At 44.3% G+C, this 21,167-nt stretch overlaps 1 protein-coding gene across 5 annotated transcripts in view; it reads left to right on the top strand.

Annotated features, from left to right (window-relative positions):
* The window catches only part of MTMR3 (myotubularin related protein 3), a 188,146-nt gene that overhangs the window by 158,162 nt on the left and 8,817 nt on the right, over positions 1 to 21,167 (top strand). For 3 of the 5 annotated variants that reach the window (XM_019539284.1, XM_019539282.1, XM_019539283.1), the window contains exons 12-19: positions 1,003 to 1,114; positions 1,869 to 2,064; positions 2,413 to 2,598; positions 3,944 to 4,114; positions 8,722 to 8,867; positions 9,804 to 11,226; positions 14,374 to 14,484; positions 20,972 to 21,060. In XM_019539284.1, coding sequence (XP_019394829.1) covers positions 1,003 to 1,114; positions 1,869 to 2,064; positions 2,413 to 2,598; positions 3,944 to 4,114; positions 8,722 to 8,867; positions 9,804 to 11,226; positions 14,374 to 14,484; positions 20,972 to 21,060 — 2,434 coding nt within the window. The remainder of the gene's footprint in view (positions 1 to 1,002; positions 1,115 to 1,868; positions 2,065 to 2,412; positions 2,599 to 3,943; positions 4,115 to 8,721; positions 8,868 to 9,803; positions 11,227 to 14,373; positions 14,485 to 20,971; positions 21,061 to 21,167) is intronic. The other 2 variants (XM_019539286.1, XM_019539285.1) reach the window with 1 other exon arrangement.

Here is a 21,167-nt window from a genome sequence, read left to right as displayed (position 1 = left end):
TTCGGATTTGCCTCGAATCAGGGACAGTGATTCAGTTCGTTGATTCAGATCACTGTCCCTGATCAATTCAGCTAAATCCAAATCTGAAGATTTGATGCTGATTTGGACATAGATACAGTTTTAAAAGTTTTTTCTACATACCTTGAGGTAGTAAGTGCGGCTTATGATTGCTGCAATACTGGGGCTCATGGAGCATCCCACGCGAGTGCAGGAGGGCCTCCACCGTGAACCTGGAAGTGGACCAGAAGTAATTCTGGTCCACTTCTGGGTCTGCTGGGGAGCATGCTGGGGGGGCCCCCCACGATTCCCTGGCTCAGTGATCGGCCACAAGGGGACCCCGGGTGCCCCTCCCCCCCACTCCGACCCAGGAGGCACCAGTCGCCAAGCTGGGAGGACACAGGGTGGGGGGGCCCCCAGTGTGCTTCGTGATGGACCCAGAAGTGGACCAGAAGCGCTTCTGCTCCTCTTCCAGGTCTGCTGCCGAGCGCACTGGGGAGCCTCCTGCGCTTCTGTGGGACACTCCATGTGGCCCAGCATCACAGCATTCACAAGCCCCTGCTACCTAGAAGTATGTAGAAAAAACGTTTAAAGCTGTCTCTATGTTTGAATTGCAAAACCTTTCCAGATCTCTCCGAATTGATTCAGAGGGTTCCGATTCAATTTGGAGAGATTAAAGGGTCCTCTTATTCAATTTGGATTAGGCCGAATCTCTGCCAGATCAAATCAGGGACCAAAGCCTCACACAGGCCTACTGTAAATCTGCCCAATGACTTGGGTCTCTGTCAGTGGAGAAATCTTCATATTGCCTCCTTTTTCTTCCTCCACTTTTCCATTGTGATTTCCAAAATAATTGATAAAGCCCAGGTGCTAGATATTCTCCATAGTAGATTCTGTTTCATCAGAACAGAGCTGTAGTGCTTTGCTTTAAAGAAAAGCTTCCCTTTCAATTTAATCCCCGTGTTTTTAAGTCCTCTTTTTTTTTTTTTTAACAACTCCCTACAGAATATTATCCAAACTGTGAGGTGGTGTTCATGGGAATGGCAAATATCCATTCTATCCGGAAAAGCTTTCAGTCATTGCGTTTGCTCTGCACACAGATGCCAGACCCAGGAAAGTAAGCGGACATTTAGTTTTTTCTCTCTGTTAATTGTACTTCTGTGCTTATTCTTGTTCTGCTGTTTTCTAACCTAAATCAGGCAGGTGTCTGTTCTTCCACAGCCCTCTCTGTGTAAATATATTGCAATTACATTTTTCATTTGATGGGGTGCAAGCAAAAGGAAGTTCCTAACTCATTAGCTCTGAAGTTGGTATAAAAAATGAGAAAGGTCAAAACTGTACCTTCGCTTTTAATACCAGCATGTATTATTGGCTTCCAAGCACCAATCTCACCAGTTCATCAAGATGCTATCTTCTGTCCAGCAATGCCTAGCAGTATCATTATTCCTTGAAAGGCACTAGTGCCTCTTCATAAACTTCCCATCTGCACAGTACCTAATTGTGAAGAAAGAGCTCACCATTTCATTCGGGGTAAATGATGTCCAATAACTCAGAGCCATACTTGAGGAAGTTTTTTGAACTTGGGACTTCCCCAGAACAGCAGAGCATCCCACTCTTCTTTTTCCTGATATTAAATTTTCTGCTATTAGTCTTTCGTATTCATTAAGTAGTCTGGATGCCTTTATTTCTTGTAAATTCATAAGAACATTAACAGAATGACTTAAGTGAAAAGTACACTCAAGGGAACTACTCACAGTTTAGTTTATTATAAAATGAACTTAATTATAATTACTCTTTGATTTGGTAAATCCAAAGCTTTACATTAGGAGACATAAAAGGAGCAAAAACTCTTCTCTGTGCATTTTTTCTAGTTGGCTGTCAGCACTGGAAAGTACTAAATGGCTGCAGCACTTGTCTGTGCTTCTGAAATCTGCTCTATTGGTAGTACATGCTGTGGACAGAGATCAGAGGCCTGTCTTGGTGCACTGTTCAGATGGCTGGGATCGAACACCTCAGATAGTGGCACTGGCCAAATTGCTGCTGGATCCATATTACCGGACCATTGAGGTTTGTAAACCACCAGTTGGTGCATGGGAGGGAATATGAGTTTGGGATTAATGTAGAAGTCTAAAAATGAGTGGCTTTTTGTATTTCTGTATTAGAAAAAGTGCTAAAGTGTTTAGCTGCAATAGATGGACGCCGCTGGGTGATATGGTAGGATAGCTGTATAGGGAATTTAAAAGAAAAGTAGTTTGAAAGAAAACACAGTTAACTTTGAAATGAAATCTCTCATACTAAGGACACAAAGGTAGCATTGTTTCCCATAAGGAGTCTGATCTTGTGTCCTGAAAAGGTGTTACATTTGGACTAAGAGAAAAAATTGAAAGGCTTTCCTCTGTACTTGGTTTTCTGCAGGGCTTCCAGGTGCTAGTGGAAATGGAGTGGCTTGATTTTGGCCACAAGTTTGCAGATCGCTGTGGCCATGGTGAGAATTCGGATGACCTAAATGAACGCTGCCCGGTGTTTTTACAGTGGTTGGACTGCGTCCATCAGCTCCAGAGGCAGTTTCCTTGCTCTTTCGAGTTTAACGAAGCATTCCTTGTGAGTTGTGGCTTGTGAGATTGCTGTTTTATAGAATACTTATGGACAAACTGATAGAGCTAACACACTGAAAAGCCCCAAGGGGTTTCTGATTTTCCCATCCATCTTATTTCATGTTACTGTTTGATAAGCAGATGTGAAAATTGTCAAATCTTATATGGCAAACAAAAACACTTGTATACCTCATGATATTTGAGAGCCGTTCACTCCTATAGGAGGGTTGGGTTTTAAGGGCTTTCTTTAAACTTCAAATAAATAAAGAAATCATGTGAATGTAATTCAGGTAAGAAGTGTTGAAATAAGTATCCTGGTTTCCCATATCCACAGAACACGGACAGAATAAGTAGTAGCAATGTAAACTTTCCAGGTACTTCTTTGCTTATGGTTTTCCACCCTGAGGTGGAGGGGACCCCTCTAAGAGCAAGGAGGGAATAAACTTTTATCCTCGATCAGTTTTTGGCTTCTCTGCTGAAACTATATTTATATATTTATTTGATTTATATGCTGCCCTTCCCAGCAAGACTTGGGGTGGAAACTAGCAACAAGAGAGGGATTCACACATCTAGAATAGTGTCCCTCAGTTTTGGGCCCAAGAGCAACAACACTGCACTAGTAGCATACTATGGGAAACATCCTGCTCTCCCTGTCAACCCCAGTTTTATCTTTTAAATTTCCTGTGGCTGCAGTCAGCTTCAGAGGGAAACATTTTGATTTCTCTCAAACAGTGTGGACAGTGGTTTTCCCACTAGCCATAGATTCCAGACCATAGGTGTCTGGAAGTAGTTGGATTATTAGGCAGGTCATGTGGAAATTGTCAGTCACTAGCTGTATTCTTGGATAGGAATTGGCAGTCAAAAAGGGTCCTGTAGTATTTCACTGATCCCTGGAGTGATTGATTCTGCATCTTACTCCTCTTAGGGCTAAATTGCCTAACTCTGTAAAACATCTAAACATGTTTAACTTTAATACATGAACAGTCCTGTTGAAAATAATTGGAACTATTCTTATGCTTAATTCTAAACCCATGTTTAAGCGGTTTTCTAGGTTGGGGCTACTATATGAACAAACTACCATCTAGACCTGGTGAGCGATATCTCAAACTATGCAATTTGTATATGAAGGCCCAAATGGAGGAAGAACCCATTATGCTTTTACTGTCTTGTAATTAGCTTTCTGAGAAGGCATGCAGAAATGCTAAATATATTTATCTAATATCCTTCACAAAAGGCTTTGTGTGCATAGTCTTATATGAATGAAAAATTAAATGCTTCTTAAGCATGAAAGTGAATCTTTCATACACACCATGTCTGCTGCCATGTGACTCTATCTGTATTGGTCTATACAGGTCAAATTGGTGCAGCACACCTATTCTTGCCTCTTTGGTACATTCCTGTGCAACAATGCGAAGGAGAGAGGAGAAAAACACACTCAGGAACGGACTTGTTCTGTTTGGTCTCTGCTGCGGGCAGCAAACAAAGCCTTCAAAAACCTGCTTTACTCCTCCCAGTCAGAATCTGTATGTATCATTCATTTTACATCATATGTGGGGGAGTCTCTGTCTAATGTGTTGCCTAAGACACCATTGTTTATCTGCTGGAACGGCCTCAGCTTGTCTGATGGGAAGTGCTATAGAACATGCTTATGTATGAATAACCTTAATTTAACCCCTACCATACCATGCATTCCCACACACCCAAAAAAGCCACATTACATTGTCTTTAGCTGACCATTGGGATATATCAGATATAGCCACAATAATACCCCTGTGCTGGATATATACTATCTGTAACTGAATACTTTTCACTATTCCTTGTAATGGAAAATAGTTTTATATTTGATTGGATGTGGCTTCCAGGAGCTCTCAATCATAGTTTTACAGTGGCAGAGTTTCACAGAATAATTCAGTCTCCTAAAAATTTTTGTCAAAAGTGTGTCTTAAATCGAAACAAAAAAATGTGATGGAAGCCTTTTAAAATGTCTGTATCACTCACTGTATTCAGACCTTCAAAATAGCTTTCCTTTTTTAGGCTCTGAGGTGGAGAGAAACAGTTGTCATGCGCGCGTGTGTGTCACCACAGAGACTAGAGAGCAGAGAAAGGTAGTTAGCTATGTTAGTCTGAAATCAGGCAGGAGGCAGGCCAGAGTGACATTTTATAGACTGACTAATTCAAAGAAACATAAGCTTTTTTAAGCAACAGTTTACATATGATGCTCTGACAAAAGATACAGAACAAATAGAACCACACTAGAGGCGATAAAGATTTTTCTAAATTGTAAGTGAAAGGATTTAAATGAAACGCTCACCAGAGAGGCAGGAGGTTTTATATGATAAATGGTAAGTATTCCTTAATATTAAGCAAAAAGCCTACCAGGCTAAAAGCTTGTTGAAAGCTTAGGGTAGAAGTCTCTTTCTCTTTGTACACTTAAATGGCAATGCTCCATGTAAGTAGCATTTTTGGCACTTAGACATGGGTTGCAATTGTTCCCCCTGCATTATAGGCACAAAAGTATGCATACACTAGGCATGAGCATTTAGCTACATAGCAGCCAGGCAAGTACACAGCTATGCATGTACCTGCGACCTGGCAGGGGAGGAGGGCCTTCTCACATCATAGTGATAGTCGCTGGTTAAGGCACTTGCACACAAAGTGGAAGACTAGGGTTCTAAGCTCCCTTCATCAAGAGGTTTTAGAACCTGTACCTTTCTGAATTCCTACCATAGTGCTGCAGCCACAGCCCAGGTATTTTCCACTCAGCACCTTCAGTGCTCCTTTTCAATCTGAGCTACTGTCCATTGTCTTTAAATAATGTTGACTAGAAAGAATGGAGAGCAGTGCAGAAGCAGAGAGGCCAAGGTAGAGCCTAGATGGTGCCCTTCCTTTCCAGAGCAGCATCCACCTTGCTAAGCCACACACCCTATACCTTTCCCATTCCTGGCTCCTCATATCTTCCTCTCCTGGCTGCCTAATGGGCCAGCTTCAACAGAGAGCTAAAGAGAGTACTGGATAACATTAAGCCTGTGTTGGAGTGGTTTGTGTCCTATGCTGAGAGATCAGATGGATGCTTCACACCTCCTTTAGGATTCAGTTACTGAACTAAAACATGAGTAAATTTGCGACATCTACCACCCAGTAATAGATATCTTGCATTATCTGCCACATAGTAGTTATGAGTTTCTAGCTGGCTATATTTTCACACTGTAGACATGCTTATGTGACCAAACTGGATACATGTACATAGCCACATATGCATAACCCATCGTGCTTGCCCAGTCTACATAGTTTGCTTATGCACCTGCAACGTAAAGGTAATAAAATTGCAATCTATGTTTAAGTGCCAAGAACATCATTTACACTGCTAGAAAACTGTTGTTTAGATGTGTAAAGGGAACAGAAGTCTGCCTTTACTGTCTCTATCACTTTCATGATTAATCGACCCATTCAGAAAAGTGCTTGAGCACATTCTTCATTTTTCACAACTGAGTAGTCCTATTGAAGTCAAGTTCATCTTTGCCGAATTAGAGCATGTACCAAGAGATTATTAGTTGAAGAGGTGTAGATGAACTCAAGTGACATGGTATCAAACATATTGGGCATGTCTATGCATGTATTAATGTGCTATAGCTATGGTGCATTAAGTTTTGTACCTGTAATAACAGGTACAAACTTAATGGACATATCTACATGTACCCCTATGGTGCCATTGTTGCTGTGCCATCATTTAGTACTTCTTTTTGGAAGTGCTAAATGACGACTTACTAACAGCCCATACTGCACCATGCCAGCAGCACACAGTTATTTTTAGTTGTTACATTGCCCTAGAAACATGCTGTAGCGAGGGAGCGTGTTGCTATGGCGGTGTAGTGGTGGCATCATGGTTTTTGCCTGTGGACAGTGTGTGGTTGCTACAAGGTTGCCACGATAGCCCGTGGCTGCTACGGCAATATTGCATCAGGTGTAGACGCACCCAATGTACAGTAACCAGAGATACTGTGCAGTAACATCAACACATGCCTTTTTAGTGACACTGATGTGCAGTTGACTAGTTCTACTGCGCATTAGCATGGCTTTTGCTATGATGTGCTAATACTCAGTAGAATTAGTCTACTGCACATTTAGCATCTTGTGTAGACATGCCCAATGAAGAAGAAGTCTCTGAGGTAACTAACAACTCAACTGCACCCAGAATAAAAATAAAACCAGTGCAGATCATGGAGCACAGATGGGAGGTACCCTCTTTCCTAGCATTGAGACTCATAATAACTAAAGAGTGCCTCAGAGAGTTTTAAATAAATTTGAATGATTTTTTTTGTCAGGCCCTGGCAGAGTTTCATAGGTGGTAAGGCCGGAAGGGACCTTGGAAGATCATCGGGTCCAGCCCCCCTGCACCATGCAGGAAAGATAACTGGGGGTCAGGTGACTCCAGCAAGGTGACTCTAGTCTCCTCTTAAAGATTTCCAGGGTAGGTGATTGCACCACCTCTGGAGGGAGCTTATTCCACAGTCTGGACACCCTGACTGTGAAGAAGTTTTTCCTAATGTTGAGCTGAATTGGTCTTCCAGGAGTTTGTGGCCACTACTACTAGTTTTCCCCTCTGGTGCCCTGAGTCTTGAAGAAAGTGGCTGTAGAAATCTCAGAGGCATTGGCAATAATATTTGCCAATAATAAAGCCCTGGGAGACAGGCAAAGTTCCAGAGACTGGGAGAAAACCAATATAATACCAGTCTTTAAAAATGGGGAAAAGACCAATCTGGTGAATTATAGACCTGTTGCCTTGACTTCAATACCTGAGAGGTTACTAAAGCAAATTATAAAATAGTCAGTGGATGCATCCACACGAGCCATTAACAGATAGCCATAAACTGAGGCGCTTTAACTCCATTAAATGAGTTAAGAATGCATGCTGCGCAAAGAAGGGATGAAAGAATTAGGGGTGTTTAATTTGGTGAGGAGGAGATTAAGGAGTTGTGGGGGCATGTTATCAGTCTTCAGCTACTTGAAAAGCTGCCATAAAGAAGGGAGAGATACAACTGGTCTCCTTTGCCACAGAAGACAGGGCTTGCAGCAGGGGGCTTAAACTGTAGCAAAGCAGACAGAAATTAAATCTCAGAAAAGAAATTCCTTGCTGTCAGAACTGTAGAATGGTGAAACAACCTCTCCAGGGAAATTGTGGAATCTCTTTCATTGGAGCTTTTTACAACAAAGCTAGAAAAGTATTTGATAGGGATGGTTTAGGAACAGAACATCCGACATTTGTGTAGGTTTGGACTAGATGACCCTTGAGGTCCCTCCCAACCCTGTAAGGCTATAATTTTCTGCAAGAAAAATCCCCTAGAAAATGAGCTGCTGTATTCTTTAGTTGTTTATCATGGCGGTAATGTAGTAGCTTATTATCTTGCCATTTCTTGCTGTACTTTTCTCAGTAGCACATTTTTGCCATAGTTTTTCTCTGGTTTTATATTTACTTCTGGCACGAACGATTTATGAATCACTCTCATCCTTCTGCCCCAGTTTCTTACCAATACTTTTAAACCTCAGGAACTTACCTGGAGAGTCTTGCTCAGGCAGTTGAGGTGACATTGGTCACTAGAGCTAGGGTAGGAAGGAATTTTTACCCAAGTCAGACTTGTGAAGATTTGCCTTCCTCTGGAGTAGAGGGCACAGTCCTCTTTCTACAGTCATTTGACAATATAATAATGGTGGCAGGCACTGGCAGTGTCCTTGTCTCCTCTGCTTCTTTCCCATGGCATAATGTAGGATTCATTTTTTCAACTGAGTGCTGTGGGGTCTGGGAGGCCCCTTCCAGTCTGTGTTTCTATGCTCAGGAATAAAGTTGTAGCTTCCAACACATTCCAGAAAGAAATTCATGAAAAGACACAGGCCAGAAGTGTTATGCCAAAATTCCTACATCTGAAGAAAAGGAAACAGCTTTACAGCCAGGTGTAAATTATTTAAAATTCTCACATGACCTGGATTCCAGAAGTACCTAGGGATCTAATAGGGGCTTTTGGGCTGTAAACATAAATATTGAAGTTAGAGCAGCAAAATCAGATTAAAGTAACTCCTTATGATCTCGGAACAAGACAAGTTACCATGCTTAAATATGCACATTTTCTCATTTTAGGTGCTGTATCCTGTGTGCCATGTGCGTAATTTAATGCTCTGGAATGCTGTTTACCTGCCATGTTCTTCCCCTTCAACCCCTGCTGATGATACTTGTGCCCCTTATCCTGTTCCAGGCTCCAGCCCTGAAGATCAGCCTCTGGGCAGGTGAGCCTAGAGCCCAGAAATCCAGTCTTGTGAAGTAAGATCAACAGAGAATGTTGTGGCATTTAGGGAGAGGAGCACTTGTGGGAGGGAAGTGTTTTTCCTGTGGTCTAACACTGGGGCTGTTAAGTTGGCTAGCAAATAATCTCTGTGTAGTTGTTCTCAATTTAAAACGTTGTTAGCTTCATGAGTTGTTGTGCAGCAAACACATTAGAGCCCAGAAGAGATTTTGCAGTAAATTAGCAAATAGAACAAAGTTCGACATACTGCATAGTGCTGGAGCATCCCAGGTAGTATCCTTGGCCGTTGTGCTAGTTCTTCTGTTTCGGTGGACTGCATATGTACTATGGAGATCAGAATGCCATGGGATATTTCACTTGTGGCTGCCTTGCAATTTTTTCTGCAGCCTGCTTTTACCAGTCTTTTAACTAATGCACCCCTTCTCTTTGAGGAAGCCATTTCATAAAGTGATTCAGGTGCATTATACTTAGGAAATGGGGTATCCTGGGAATTGTCTGAACCTTAGCTGAAGAAATTTTCCTGATGGAGAGATTGATCCAGAGGAAAGGTACTGGAGGAACTTTGTATCACAGATGTTCTGTAGAACTCAGTAACACTGTAGTGCAGTGGTTTTCAACCTTTTTTCATTTATGGATCCCTAAAAGATTTTGAATGGAGGTGCGGACCCTTTAAATTATAAGTGTGGGTATTCACATACTTTTGATTGATCAAAGTCACCTTCCACAGACCCCTTAGACATAGCCCGCAGACACCTAGGAGCCCATGAACCACAGGTTGAAAACTGCTTTAGTGCATTACTGAATTCAGCAGTGACCAGCAGCTGCTTATGATTTCAGAATGGGGAGGCTTGCAAGCTGTTGTATTTAAACATTTTTTTAAAAACAAGCTTTTGATTCTGATTATTTCTGATCCTTACAGGCTACCAAAGACAAGATCATTTGACAATCTGACAACAGCCTGTGACAGCAATGTGCCTACAAACAACCGACGTAGTAGTGATCCCAGCCTAAACGAAAAATGGCAAGAGCATCGCAGGTCCCTGGAGCTGAGCGGTCTTGGCAATCCAGGGGATGATCCGTTTGATGGAGACAGCTTGAGCAAACAGTGCAGAGCTCCAGTTGGAGCAGAACTCTCAGTTGCAGCTGGTGTGGCAGAGGGACAGATGGAAAACATTTTGCAGGAGGCCACCAAAGAAGATGTTGGTTTGGAGGAGCTCTTGAGAGGCACCCTGGGATCAACAGGTAAAGTGGAAGAGGAGGAGGAAGAGATTGTCCTGGATAAGGAGAACAGAACTGAAAACCTGTGTGGGCATGTTGATGGCTTCTATAAAAAGTCTGAGAGTGATCCAGCTACAATAATGAACAATCCAGTGCCCAATCCACATCCAGGTTCACAAGGTGCTTCTGAGTTTAAAGGGCAACAGACTGAATATATTGATCTCAGTAACAATATCCAGAAGTTGCCTCAAGTAAAAGGACTACAGACTGTTACAGAGAGTACTGTAAGTAGTGATATTCAGAACAACATAGAAGAAGGAGTTAGTAAGCTGCAGATGGAAACAGAGAGTCACTATAGTACACCACAGCCCAGCCCTCCGTTACCCATCACAATTCATGATGCAAGAACATCCAATATTGAAAGTTCTACTGAAACCTTAACAGAAAACGAAGGAAAGCAAGACCTAATGCAGAAAGGTCCTTGCCACAGACCTCATCTGATAGACAACAGTGCTGCGGAGCATTCTGAAACTGCTGAATATAGGCCAGAAGGGGAAAGTATGATAGAACTGCACAAAATGGGAACAAAAGTAAACAGGACTTCTAACAGGAATAATACTTACAGCCTAATGCCTTCCCCTTGTGCCTTGCCTTTAGCTGAAAGTAAAGAGGAGATTGTATGTAATGGAGAGCCAGAAACTGAGAACAAGGTGACAGAGAAACCTGCAGGGTTTAGTATTACCCAGAAATACCCTGCAGCAAACGGACATTGTGTTAACGGAGAGGATGGTAAGAGCAAAGCCTCCTTGAGCCGGCAGGTCTCCACAGCGAGCTGTAGTTCAGCTCAGTTTCATTTGAGAAATTTGCACCACAAGTGGGTACTGAGCCCTGGTGGTCGGCAACTGACAGCCAACAGTCCAGACCAACCTGCCAGGAGCCACCTGGATGATGATGGAATGCCAGTCTACACGGACGTTATCCAGCAGCGCCTGCGCCAGATTGAAACTGGTCATCAGCAAGAAGTGGAGACTTTGAAAAAGCAGGTGCAAGAGCTGAAGAGTCGTTTGGAGAGCCAGTACCTCAACAGTTCGCTACGCTTCAATGGGGATTATGGGGATGAAGTGGTAAGTCTAATGGAATTCAGCCTTGTTGACAACAGGGGATTGGCTAGTCAAGCTTTTGGAGCCCCAAATACGACGCTGTATGGTAAGGAATTTTTCCTCTGGGTAGCTGATGTTTTCTGGCCAAGGCATTTCTTTACAAAAGCCTCAAAGATGCCAAAATGGGCAAAAGTACAATTTACCACAAGACCAATAGCAGCTTATGCTAACTGATCTTTTAGCCAAATTTCAGTAGTTTATATTTAAGCTACCAGTGACACTCTAGGATGTGGGTTTGGTATTGAGTTTAAACACACCTTGACTATCCTGTGTAATGAGGTGACTCAAAGATGTCTAAGCATACTCAGTGTTTCATGCTGTGTTCATATAAAGATTGACTTTTTTTTTTTTAAAGATTTACAACTAAGTTAATAGGCCAGATCCAGGGGATTGGTGTGCTGGTGCATGGCATAGTTTATCATGAGGGGAAGCAAACATATGTTTTCTGGCAGCTAGGAACCACCAAGTCCAAGCTATGCTTCCTTCCTTAGATAAGTGTCCTTACATGAGACTCGTTAAGAGGAAAGGCTTAGACTGTCTGTGCTGCTGCTTGTGCAGCTTTGGATTTCCATTACAAAATAAAAATATTCCGGGGGACAATTAAGCCAGGTCTTTGGCTTTGCCACATAGGAGCTACTTAAGATAGCTGGAAGAGGATACAATCAAATCACAATTTAAATCACAATTTGATTGTAGCGTGTGTGTTATGGCTTAACTGCATCTTTTTTACAGAGTGTAGTTACAAAATTCTAGATGTTATACAATTTTTGGGAGCTGGGTAGTATCTGTAAGGTCGTAATACTAAGTTCAAAGTCTCTAGTGGTAGCAAAGTTATATGCATAGATCAATTTTTAAATTCCTTTAAATTCTCCTCAGAAACCTATTTTTGCCCATTATTCCTCCTCTTTGAACTAAGCTGCAGTAGTAATACTTCAAAGGGGAAATCAGTGTCAGCAGCCTTACTCTGGTCAGGTACATGTGCTCAGTTGTTCAGGAGAACTGCTGGTCTCCCAGTAGAAACCAGAAGTGTACATTGCTTAGGTTTTTTTTTCTCCTGGAGAAAAAATGGCCACTTTGGGAGAAAAATAACACAGCAACAGCCAGGGTTAAATTGCACTTGGGAGGCTGAATGCTAATATGCTTTCCCTTGGGTTAACTCCTCCTGGGGATCAGGAGGAGTGGGGGCAAAGGAAAGACTCCCTGTCTTTCTGTGCCTGGGGTCACCCCAGTTTTCAGAAGACACAGGGGATAGCTGCTCCCTCCTCCTACTGGAGCAGGTGGCGAGGAGAATAGTTGCCGCTTCCCAAAACTGGTAGTGTCTGGTTTTGGGGAGAGTCAGGGGACTTTGCTGGCTCCCACTGGCTTCCCCTAGCCACTCAGTTGAATGGTGGGGCAGTGACTGAAAAGCCAGTGGTTGGGAGCAGGGGTCAGGAGACAGGTCAAAGAGACTTCCCCTGAACGTGCTCCCACCTGCTACTCAGCAGGACAGCAAGGTGAAGCAGGGAGCCAGGCTAGGGAAGGTCTCTACCTTCCTTTCTCTCAGACCAGACCCTCCAGCTTTTAAATTGTTGCCCCTACCACTCGGCTGAGTGGCAGGGGGCAGTGGGGAGCCAGAGGAGCTGGGAGCCAGGTGTGCAGAGGCTTTCCCTACTTGTTCTTTGAAGACCTACTACTATCAAGCAATTGTACAGTCTAGTGCAATGTTCATAGCTCTTTTTTTCAAAGGCCTGGTACTGCCAAATGTATAAGAGAGTGGAAGGAGGAGGAAGAGCTAGAGAAGATGAGAGAAGATGAAGGCAGAGAGAAGAAATGGGGAGGTTTAAGAAAATTCTTATGTTGTAATCTTCTGACAGCAGGCTTTGTCTTCTGAAGGAAGGTTTGAACAGCACAGAGCATAGTGATAGGCAGATCCTAGGAGGAGTCTCTGGGCACTACCACAGCACAGAAAATGCTAATTAAAATGTAACACATGCACATTGTAATGTGTTTACTTTTCAGCAACAACGCAACTGTACATTGTTTACAAGTTTCATTTTTATTCATGTAGGCATAAGCATTTTTTGGAACTGACAAAGAGGTCTGGTTGGCAGAGCTGGTGGATAGTCCCAGGTGTGTTCATTGGGAGGGAATTGTATGGGCTTCTGGAGCCAGTCAGATTGGTGCCAATGACAGTACAATGAATAGCTAAATGCTGAGTGTGTGAATGAAAGTTCTGCTGAGCATCATTCAAAGCAAACTTGTCTTTTCTCATTAGCAGGAGCTTGGATTCCTAGCAGAAATGTGGCCCACAGGCTTAATTCAAAGCACTCATTTTATTAAAGGCTTTCATAGCTTGTAATCTAGACTGGGAATTAGGTATCTGCATGCTGATGGATACTACTTAATGCCTGTGTCCATCTTTAGGCCACCAAAACATATTTTAAAAATCTCTTTCTTGGCTCTACTTTTTTTCTTCTGCCTGGCCTGGCTTGGTACAAGCTTCTGTATACAAGCATATGGAGAACAAGCATGTCAGTGTAAAAGTTTTGCTTGGCAAGAGTATATTAAGGAAGCATCAGTCCAAAGACCTACATGTGAATGTATGCTCTAGTCCTTATGTCTCGTCCTGTATGAATTTACCTTGCATCTTCCCATGAGACATCTGAGACAGCAAGGCACACATGCTACAAATATGTTTTAAAAGTGAAAAAACGCTGGAATGGAAATTGGTGTGTGAAACTAGAGTAACAGGCTATAACTGTAATATTCTTAGGGGGCCACAGTTAACTAAGTTCTTTATAGCCGGACCGTTTCACATACACAGTAGTACATAGATCTTAAACCCATGTCACCTTGCTTAATCCTGGCATTAAAGGGCTAACAGTTCATATCTGACCTGTTGAAGTATACCTTTATCCAAGAAAAATCCCTCATTTGGTGGATCCATAACCCATCCCATTCTTGTCTGTGTTACTGCAATCTAAATTGTAGGTGGGTAAGTGTATATGACCCAAACCCTGGTCTTTCCCAGCAGGAGGTGCACAGATTCCCCCTTCTCAGCTGTCCAAATCTTGTTCATGTAGAAGTGGGAGTATGTGCAGGTTCTGTTCAGCTATGTTTGTTTACCAACAGACTTCAATACCCGACTCGGAAAGCAATCTGGATCAGAACTGCTTGTCTCGCTGCAGCACAGAGATTTTCTCTGAAGCTAGCTGGGAGCAGGTGGATAAACAGGACACAGAGGTACAGACTAACTCCCTGTCTGTGATATTCCTTCCTCTTTCCTTCTGTTAGGACATAATATTCTTAACACAAGCCATAATATTACGGGTTCTGGTAAACTACCCCGTTGCCTTAACTTGTCTTGTAATACTTTGAATGTCTGTACCTGTGCCTTTAAGCCCTCTGCTGTCAGCTGTCTACATATGAAATCTGTTTGAGAAACTGTGGAAGGACTTCATAATTCCCTGCACTACCTATTCACTATGTATGTGTTTGGCTTGGATGCCTTTACAGTGCAGAAATAAAATCAGGAACCAAGTTATTATGGGCAAAATCCTGTTTCACTTTATGGCCCTAAATGGCCTGCACATAGCCATGTAATTGTAGCTTTTGGTACTTAGGTACAATTTGGGATTCTGTTTTGCCACAGGGAAAATGGAATTGCCCTGCAAGTGGGCAGCCCTCCTGTATTTTAGCCCAAAAGCCTGGTGGTCAGGGCATCCCCCTAGGGGTAAAAGACCTGAGTTCTGGGACCCCCTTCCCCAGAACAAGTTTGTACCTGCATTGTCTGGTTCTCAGCAAGTGCTATAACAAGCAGGCATTGCTTATCTACACACCTTTCTCCTGGAGCTAGTCCATGTCAGGTTGTGTTTAATAGTCAGTGAATAAGTAATAGTAGAAAGTTTCTTCCCCACAAATTAGGGTCCCAGGCTAGATCCAAGGCCCCTTCCTTTTCAGGACTGCATTCAGCTTGCTGAGCCACACACCTTCCAATTTGTTCACTTCTCCTGACCCCACATATTTATACATCTTGGCTGACCAGTGGGCTAACTTCAAATGGAGGGCTGGAGAGGGCTCTACTTAGACATAGTACTTGAACCATTCCAAGAATGTCACTGGTTGGAAACTGGTTAACAACTGTCCCAGTTTAGAGGCATCCATATGCACACTGCCAAGAGTTCTAAGTCCCCTTTTAGGCATTGCAGTGCTGTCCAACTGCTGCTGGGGAGTGGTAGTGAATACCTAGGCCTGCATACATGCCAGTGCCTTGCTCCAGTGTTCTCCAAAAAGAGGAAGACCCTGACTAGCTGGATGCCAAGGAAGGGGAAGAAGAAGACATAAATCGACCATAGTTGCGTTTTTCTGCTCCCTTTTTTCACTAACATTGAGTTCTATAAAGACCATTCCTACACTGTATATATAAAATTTGGTGGTGCCGTGACTGAGGGAGCCCAGATGTACGTGCTTGTGTGGGTGTGTGATGGGGACTACCTAGACTTCTGCTTCTGGGTGCTCTGGTGCTGCCAGAGCTTTTGTAGCTTTTAAAGAGCACTTCCCCCAAGTCACTCCTCATTTTACTTCAGTTTCTGGCAGTGTACCAGGGTTCAGTGCATCGCAGGTTGATGTAGGAGCGAAAGGGTGCCCTGGGTACTCTGGAGGGCTGCCCAAGGTTTCTGGCTCAGGCTTAAGAAGGCTTTCCTACAGGGAGGTTGGGGTTGGGAAGTGCCTAGACCTCTGCTTGTAGGTTCCCAGTGTACTGGGTGCTCTGGTGTAGGGGGCTGCCAAAGGTCAGGAATGGAATTAAATTAACCAGTGGCCTGGGGAAAGTGTTGTTTAAAAGCTGCAAAGACTTGGTAGCCCCTTGGGAATTCAGAAGCAGGCATACGCCACTACCCACCTAGCTACCTCCCTGGCTCAGATCAGTCTAGGATGCCCCAAAGCTTGGTTAGTTGCCACCAGTAGAATGAAACTGACCTGGGTCTTGGGGGAAAGTTCTGTTTAAAAGCTGCAAAGAGATACTCAGCTGCCCTGGGACTCCAGAAGCAAGGGTACCCACTGTACCCACCTAGCCATTGTCCTCTTCTTGCCCCCTAGCCCAAATCAGTCTGGGATTGCATGGACAAGGTCAGGGTTAATGACATACAGTTTTGGCTGTGTACCAGAGTAGCTGTGCAATGTGGGATATCTGGAAGTCTGCGCAGACACTAGTCACAGAAATATTAGTGTCTGCACATAATACTGAACCTGTTAAAAAACGACAAACAGGTATGCTTTGGAGACAGTCCAGGAGGTTTAAACCATTCTAAATTGGCTTGTCCCTCTAGACACTTCGGCCATGTCCACACGAGCAGGGGCATGTCCTTGCAGCAGCACATAGTAGTGGCACAAGTTTGTGCCACTACATTGTGCTGCAGTGCCCGCCTGTGCTCATGCAGTTTGCAGCGGGTCACATTGTTCCTCTGGTCCGTGTGCTGCAGTGGGTACTGGCTAGGGCATAGGGTTCCTCACTGTGGGACTAGCTGGTAGGCAGCCTGCATGCTGAGGCACCCTGTGACCTAGCCAGCCATGGAGTGGCACATGGAGACAGGGGAGCAGGCAGCCTATGCCTCATCTCCATGCACTGCAGAGCCTCCACGCAGAGGCACTCTGTGCCCCAGCCAGCTGCTCCCCAGCTGGCTGGGGTGCAGTGTGCCTTGAGACAGGGGAACAGGCAGCCCTGGGCTGGCTGCGCCCTGTCTCCACCTGCCTCAGTGCAGGGGCTCCACTGTGAAGCATGTGGAGTTGCCACGCTGTGGCACCTTGGCCCCAGCCAGCCTCAGAGCAGCTGGTTGGGGCACAGTGTGCCTCGAGACGGGAACAGCCAACCCAGGGCTGCCTGCACCTCAGCCAGCCGGGAGTGCACAGGGTGCCTCAGTGTGGGGTCTCTTGCAGCACACAGAGACGGGGCAGCAGACAGCACTTTGTCCTGGCGTACGCCACTTCGGTGTGCTTTGCACTGCATTTTTCTTCCTCTTTTTTTTTTTTTTTTTGCTACCAGGAAATTCCAGTAGCAAATTTTGCCCCGGAACTGCAAATTAGGAGCGCTATGCATGGTTTAACATGCAAAGTATGTGATTTGTGCCACTGCAAAGAAGTGTGCAGAACCACAAACCATACATGCCTGTAGGTCTGGATCCAGCCCTGTAGTTTAAACTGTGTTTAAACCAGTCCAAGTGTTACGTTTGTCCATGCTCTCAGCCCTTGGTTGGAGGATTAGAGCACTTGGCTGGGAAACAGGAGACACTTTTAAAACCCCTGTGGGGCAGGTAGGTTGTAGAACTGAGATATCCTGCTCCCTAGCTAAGTGCTGTACCCACTGTATTATTGGGCGAAGTAGTAGAAAGGGACTTTGTCACACGTGATAGTCATGTTTTTTGCCTGCGTAAAATTTCAGGCAAAAGTGTGTAAGCTTTACACATACATGAGCCATTTTGTTTCGCTGTCTACTTACCTAGCTGAAACAGCACTACCGAGCAGGGTAGTAGCACTGAAGGGCAATACTGGGCACACCTGCACGAGAAGCTGGTTGCACAGTTGTTACTGTGCATGTAGTGCTTGCATACACAAGTACTAAATGACTGCGCAGTAACCAGAGTTACTACACAGCAGCTTCGCCAAATGGCTTTTAGATCATGCTTACTGCACAGAATCTCATTACTACTGTGTAGTAGCGTTGCATCATGCTCTGTGCCATGAAATACTACTGCGCAGTAGTAACGAGCTACTGCGCAGTCAGTGTCTCATGTAGATGTGGCCACTGAGTTGCAAACTGTAAGTGCTGAGAGTTGCAGTTCTGCTTCTACATGTGCAATGTTTAGGCACGTAAAGTGAAATGGGGTTAAGCCCTATTCGTTTCTGTGTGCCTGGGGAGAATGCACTGAATCACATTTTTGAGAGTTGTCTTTTCTGTATTTCATTATTGCCAACTCTGATTCTGTCCCCTTAAAGCAAAAGGCACCTTGCCTTGATTTTCTGAGTTTGGGTCATAGATTTCACAGATTTCTAGGGTTGGAAGGGACCTAGTAGACCTTTGAGTCTGACCCCTTGCCCCAGGCAGGAAAGAGCACTGGGGTTAAGTAACCCCAGGCAGGTGCTTGTCTAATCTCTTTTTGAACACCTCCAAGGTAGGGGAGAGCACAATCTCCTTTGGAAGCCTATTCCATATTTTGGCAACCCTGACTGTAAAGAATTTCTTCCTAATGTCTAACCTAAATCTACTCTCCTTCAGTTTGTGGCCATCCTATTCCCTGCTGACCACCCGCAATGAGCTTGTAGACAGCCACAAGATCACCTCTCAGCCTTCTGTCGCGGAGGCTGAAGAGATTCAGGTCCCTCAGTCTGTCTTCATAGGATCTGACCTGCAGGCCCTCAACCATATGCGTAGCCCTCCTCTGAACCCTCTTAACATTATCCACATCCCTCTTGAAGCATGGTATCCAAAACTGGATGCAGTACTCCAGCTGCGGTCTCACCAATACCGCATAGAGGGGAAGTATCACCTCCTAGACCTGTTCGTGATGCACCTACAAATGCAAGAAAGAGTGCAGTTAGCCTTACTTCTTACCTTATCATACTGGCGACTCATGTTCATCTTTGTGTCGACTATGACTCCAAGATCCTTTTCCACTGTTATGGTACTCAGAATGGTACTTCCCAGTCTATAGGTGTGTTGGAGATTCTTTCTCCCCAGGTGCAGCACCTTACACTTATCCTTGTTAAATTGCATCCTATTCTGATCTGCCCACTTCCCCGGTCTGTCCACATTGGCCTGAATTCGCTCCCTGCCTTCCATTGTGTTTACTATACCCTATAGTTCGGTGTTGGCTACGAATTTGGACAGAGTGCTTTCAACACCTTCATCCGAATCACTGATGAAGATATTGAACAGTACTGGTCCAAGGACAGAGCCTTGGGGGGCACCACTGCCCACATCTCTCCAGGAGGAAATCGACCCATCCACCACCACTCTCTGGGTGCGTCACATAAGCCAGTTTTTCACCCACCTTACTGTGAAAAAATTTACATCACAGCTGCTCAGTTGTGAGAATTGGGTGTGTCACTGTGTCAAAAGCCTTTTTAAAATCCAAGTAAATAACATTTATCTCCTCCCCTGCATCTAAGCATTTTGTGACGTGTTCATAAAAAGAGACCAGGTTAGTCAGGCAGGATCTGCCTGCTACAAACACATGCTGGTTGCCCCTTAACATTGTATTACCCACTGGCCCCCCACAAATGTGATTCTTTATGATTTTTTCTAAAATCTTGCCAAGAATAGAAGTGATGCTAATTGGCCTATAATTACCCGAGTCCTCTTTCCTCCCTTTTTTGAAAATAGGGACCACATCGGCCCCTTTTCCAGTTTTCTGGTACCTGTCCTGAGTGCCACAAGGACTCAAACAGTTGCACCAGTGGTTTCACTATGACACCAGCCAATTCCTTTAGTACCCTTGGGTGAAGATCATCGGGGCCTGCCAACTTAAATACAGGCAGCCCCTCCAAGTACCTCTTCACTAGGTCAGTGCTAACCATTGCTGGATTGGTATTTCTCTCACACCAGACTAAAGTCTTGTTGGGAGGTGTGTTTGTATCTGTATCTAGGAATACAGATGCAAAGAAATCATTTAAGAGCTCCGCTTTATCCATCCTATCCGTTACGAGTTGCCCTAGTCCATTCTTTAGCATCCCTATGTTACCCTGCACCTTCTGCTTGCTCCCTATGTACTTAAAGAAAGCCTTTTTTGTTGCTCTTAATCTTTGTTGCCAACTTGAGTTCTGTATCTGCTTTGGCCTTCCTCCCTGGTTCCCTGCAAGCGTGAGCCAAGCAGGTATATTCTTCCTTGGTAGCTGCCCCCTGCTTCCACAGTTTCCTCTGAAGGCTCTTCTTAATTTCCCTGCTCAGCCAAGAAGGTATTTTGGCTCTTTTGCCTCCCTTTGTGTGTACTGTGATGATACCCCTATGTGCCTGCAGGATCAGTACCTTGAGGAACTCCCACCCTTCTTGGACTCCCAGCTCACAGATGTGATTATCCCTCTGTCCCACTCTAACTAATCTCCTGAGCTTGTTGAAGCTGGCCTTTCAGAAGTCTAGCACTTTTGCCCTACTAGTTGTCTTACCCATCTTTCATCAGATAGTAAATCCTGTCAATTGGTGGTCACTATCCCCTAGGTTACTTTGTACCTGTAGATCCCCCACCAAGTCCTCCTCTGTGGCCAGCACAAAATCAAATAAGGCATTTCCCCTAGTGGGACTGCATAACTCCTGTGTTAGATGCAGGTCCTGTATGCAGGTTAGGAACCTAGGTGAATGGGCAGACCTAGCTGACTGCTCCTCCCAGCAGGTGTCTGGGTAATTTAGGTCACCCATGACAACCAGGTCCTTTGAGTGTACTGTCTTTAAGAGCTGTTTCAAGAATTCTAGGTCCAACTCCTCCTCCTGGTGTGGGGGTCTGTAGTAGACCCCCACTACCAAGTCCCTTTCACCCCTACCCCCTTGAAATCTGACCCATAGGACTTTGATCTGTCCTTCTTCTGTCCCCATCTTTATTACAAAAGATGTATAATGTTCCCTAACGTATACAGCAATGCCCCCCACCTTTTTTCCCCAATCTATCCTGCCAGTATAGCCTGTAGCCCTCTAGATAAGTGCTGTGTCCTTGATACCTTTGTCTTTGTTTTCTGTGTTTCACAGGTAACACGATGGCTTCCAGATCACCTAGCTGCCCATTGCTATGGTTGTGACAGTACATTTTGGCTTGCCAGCAGGAAGCACCACTGCAGGTAAGTTACAAAAACAAAAGAAATTTTAAAGTATAAGGTCTATATTCACTGCTGAAGTCAAGGAACTCAGCTTTGAAAGACAAGGCTGCTTCCTTAATTGAATTCCC

Source organism: Crocodylus porosus, unplaced genomic scaffold, assembly GCF_001723895.1.
Source record: "Crocodylus porosus isolate Cpor-Errol unplaced genomic scaffold, CroPor_comp1, whole genome shotgun sequence".
NCBI classification, from domain to species: domain Eukaryota; kingdom Metazoa; phylum Chordata; order Crocodylia; family Crocodylidae; genus Crocodylus; species Crocodylus porosus.
This window is presented reverse-complemented; position numbering and strand designations above follow the sequence as displayed.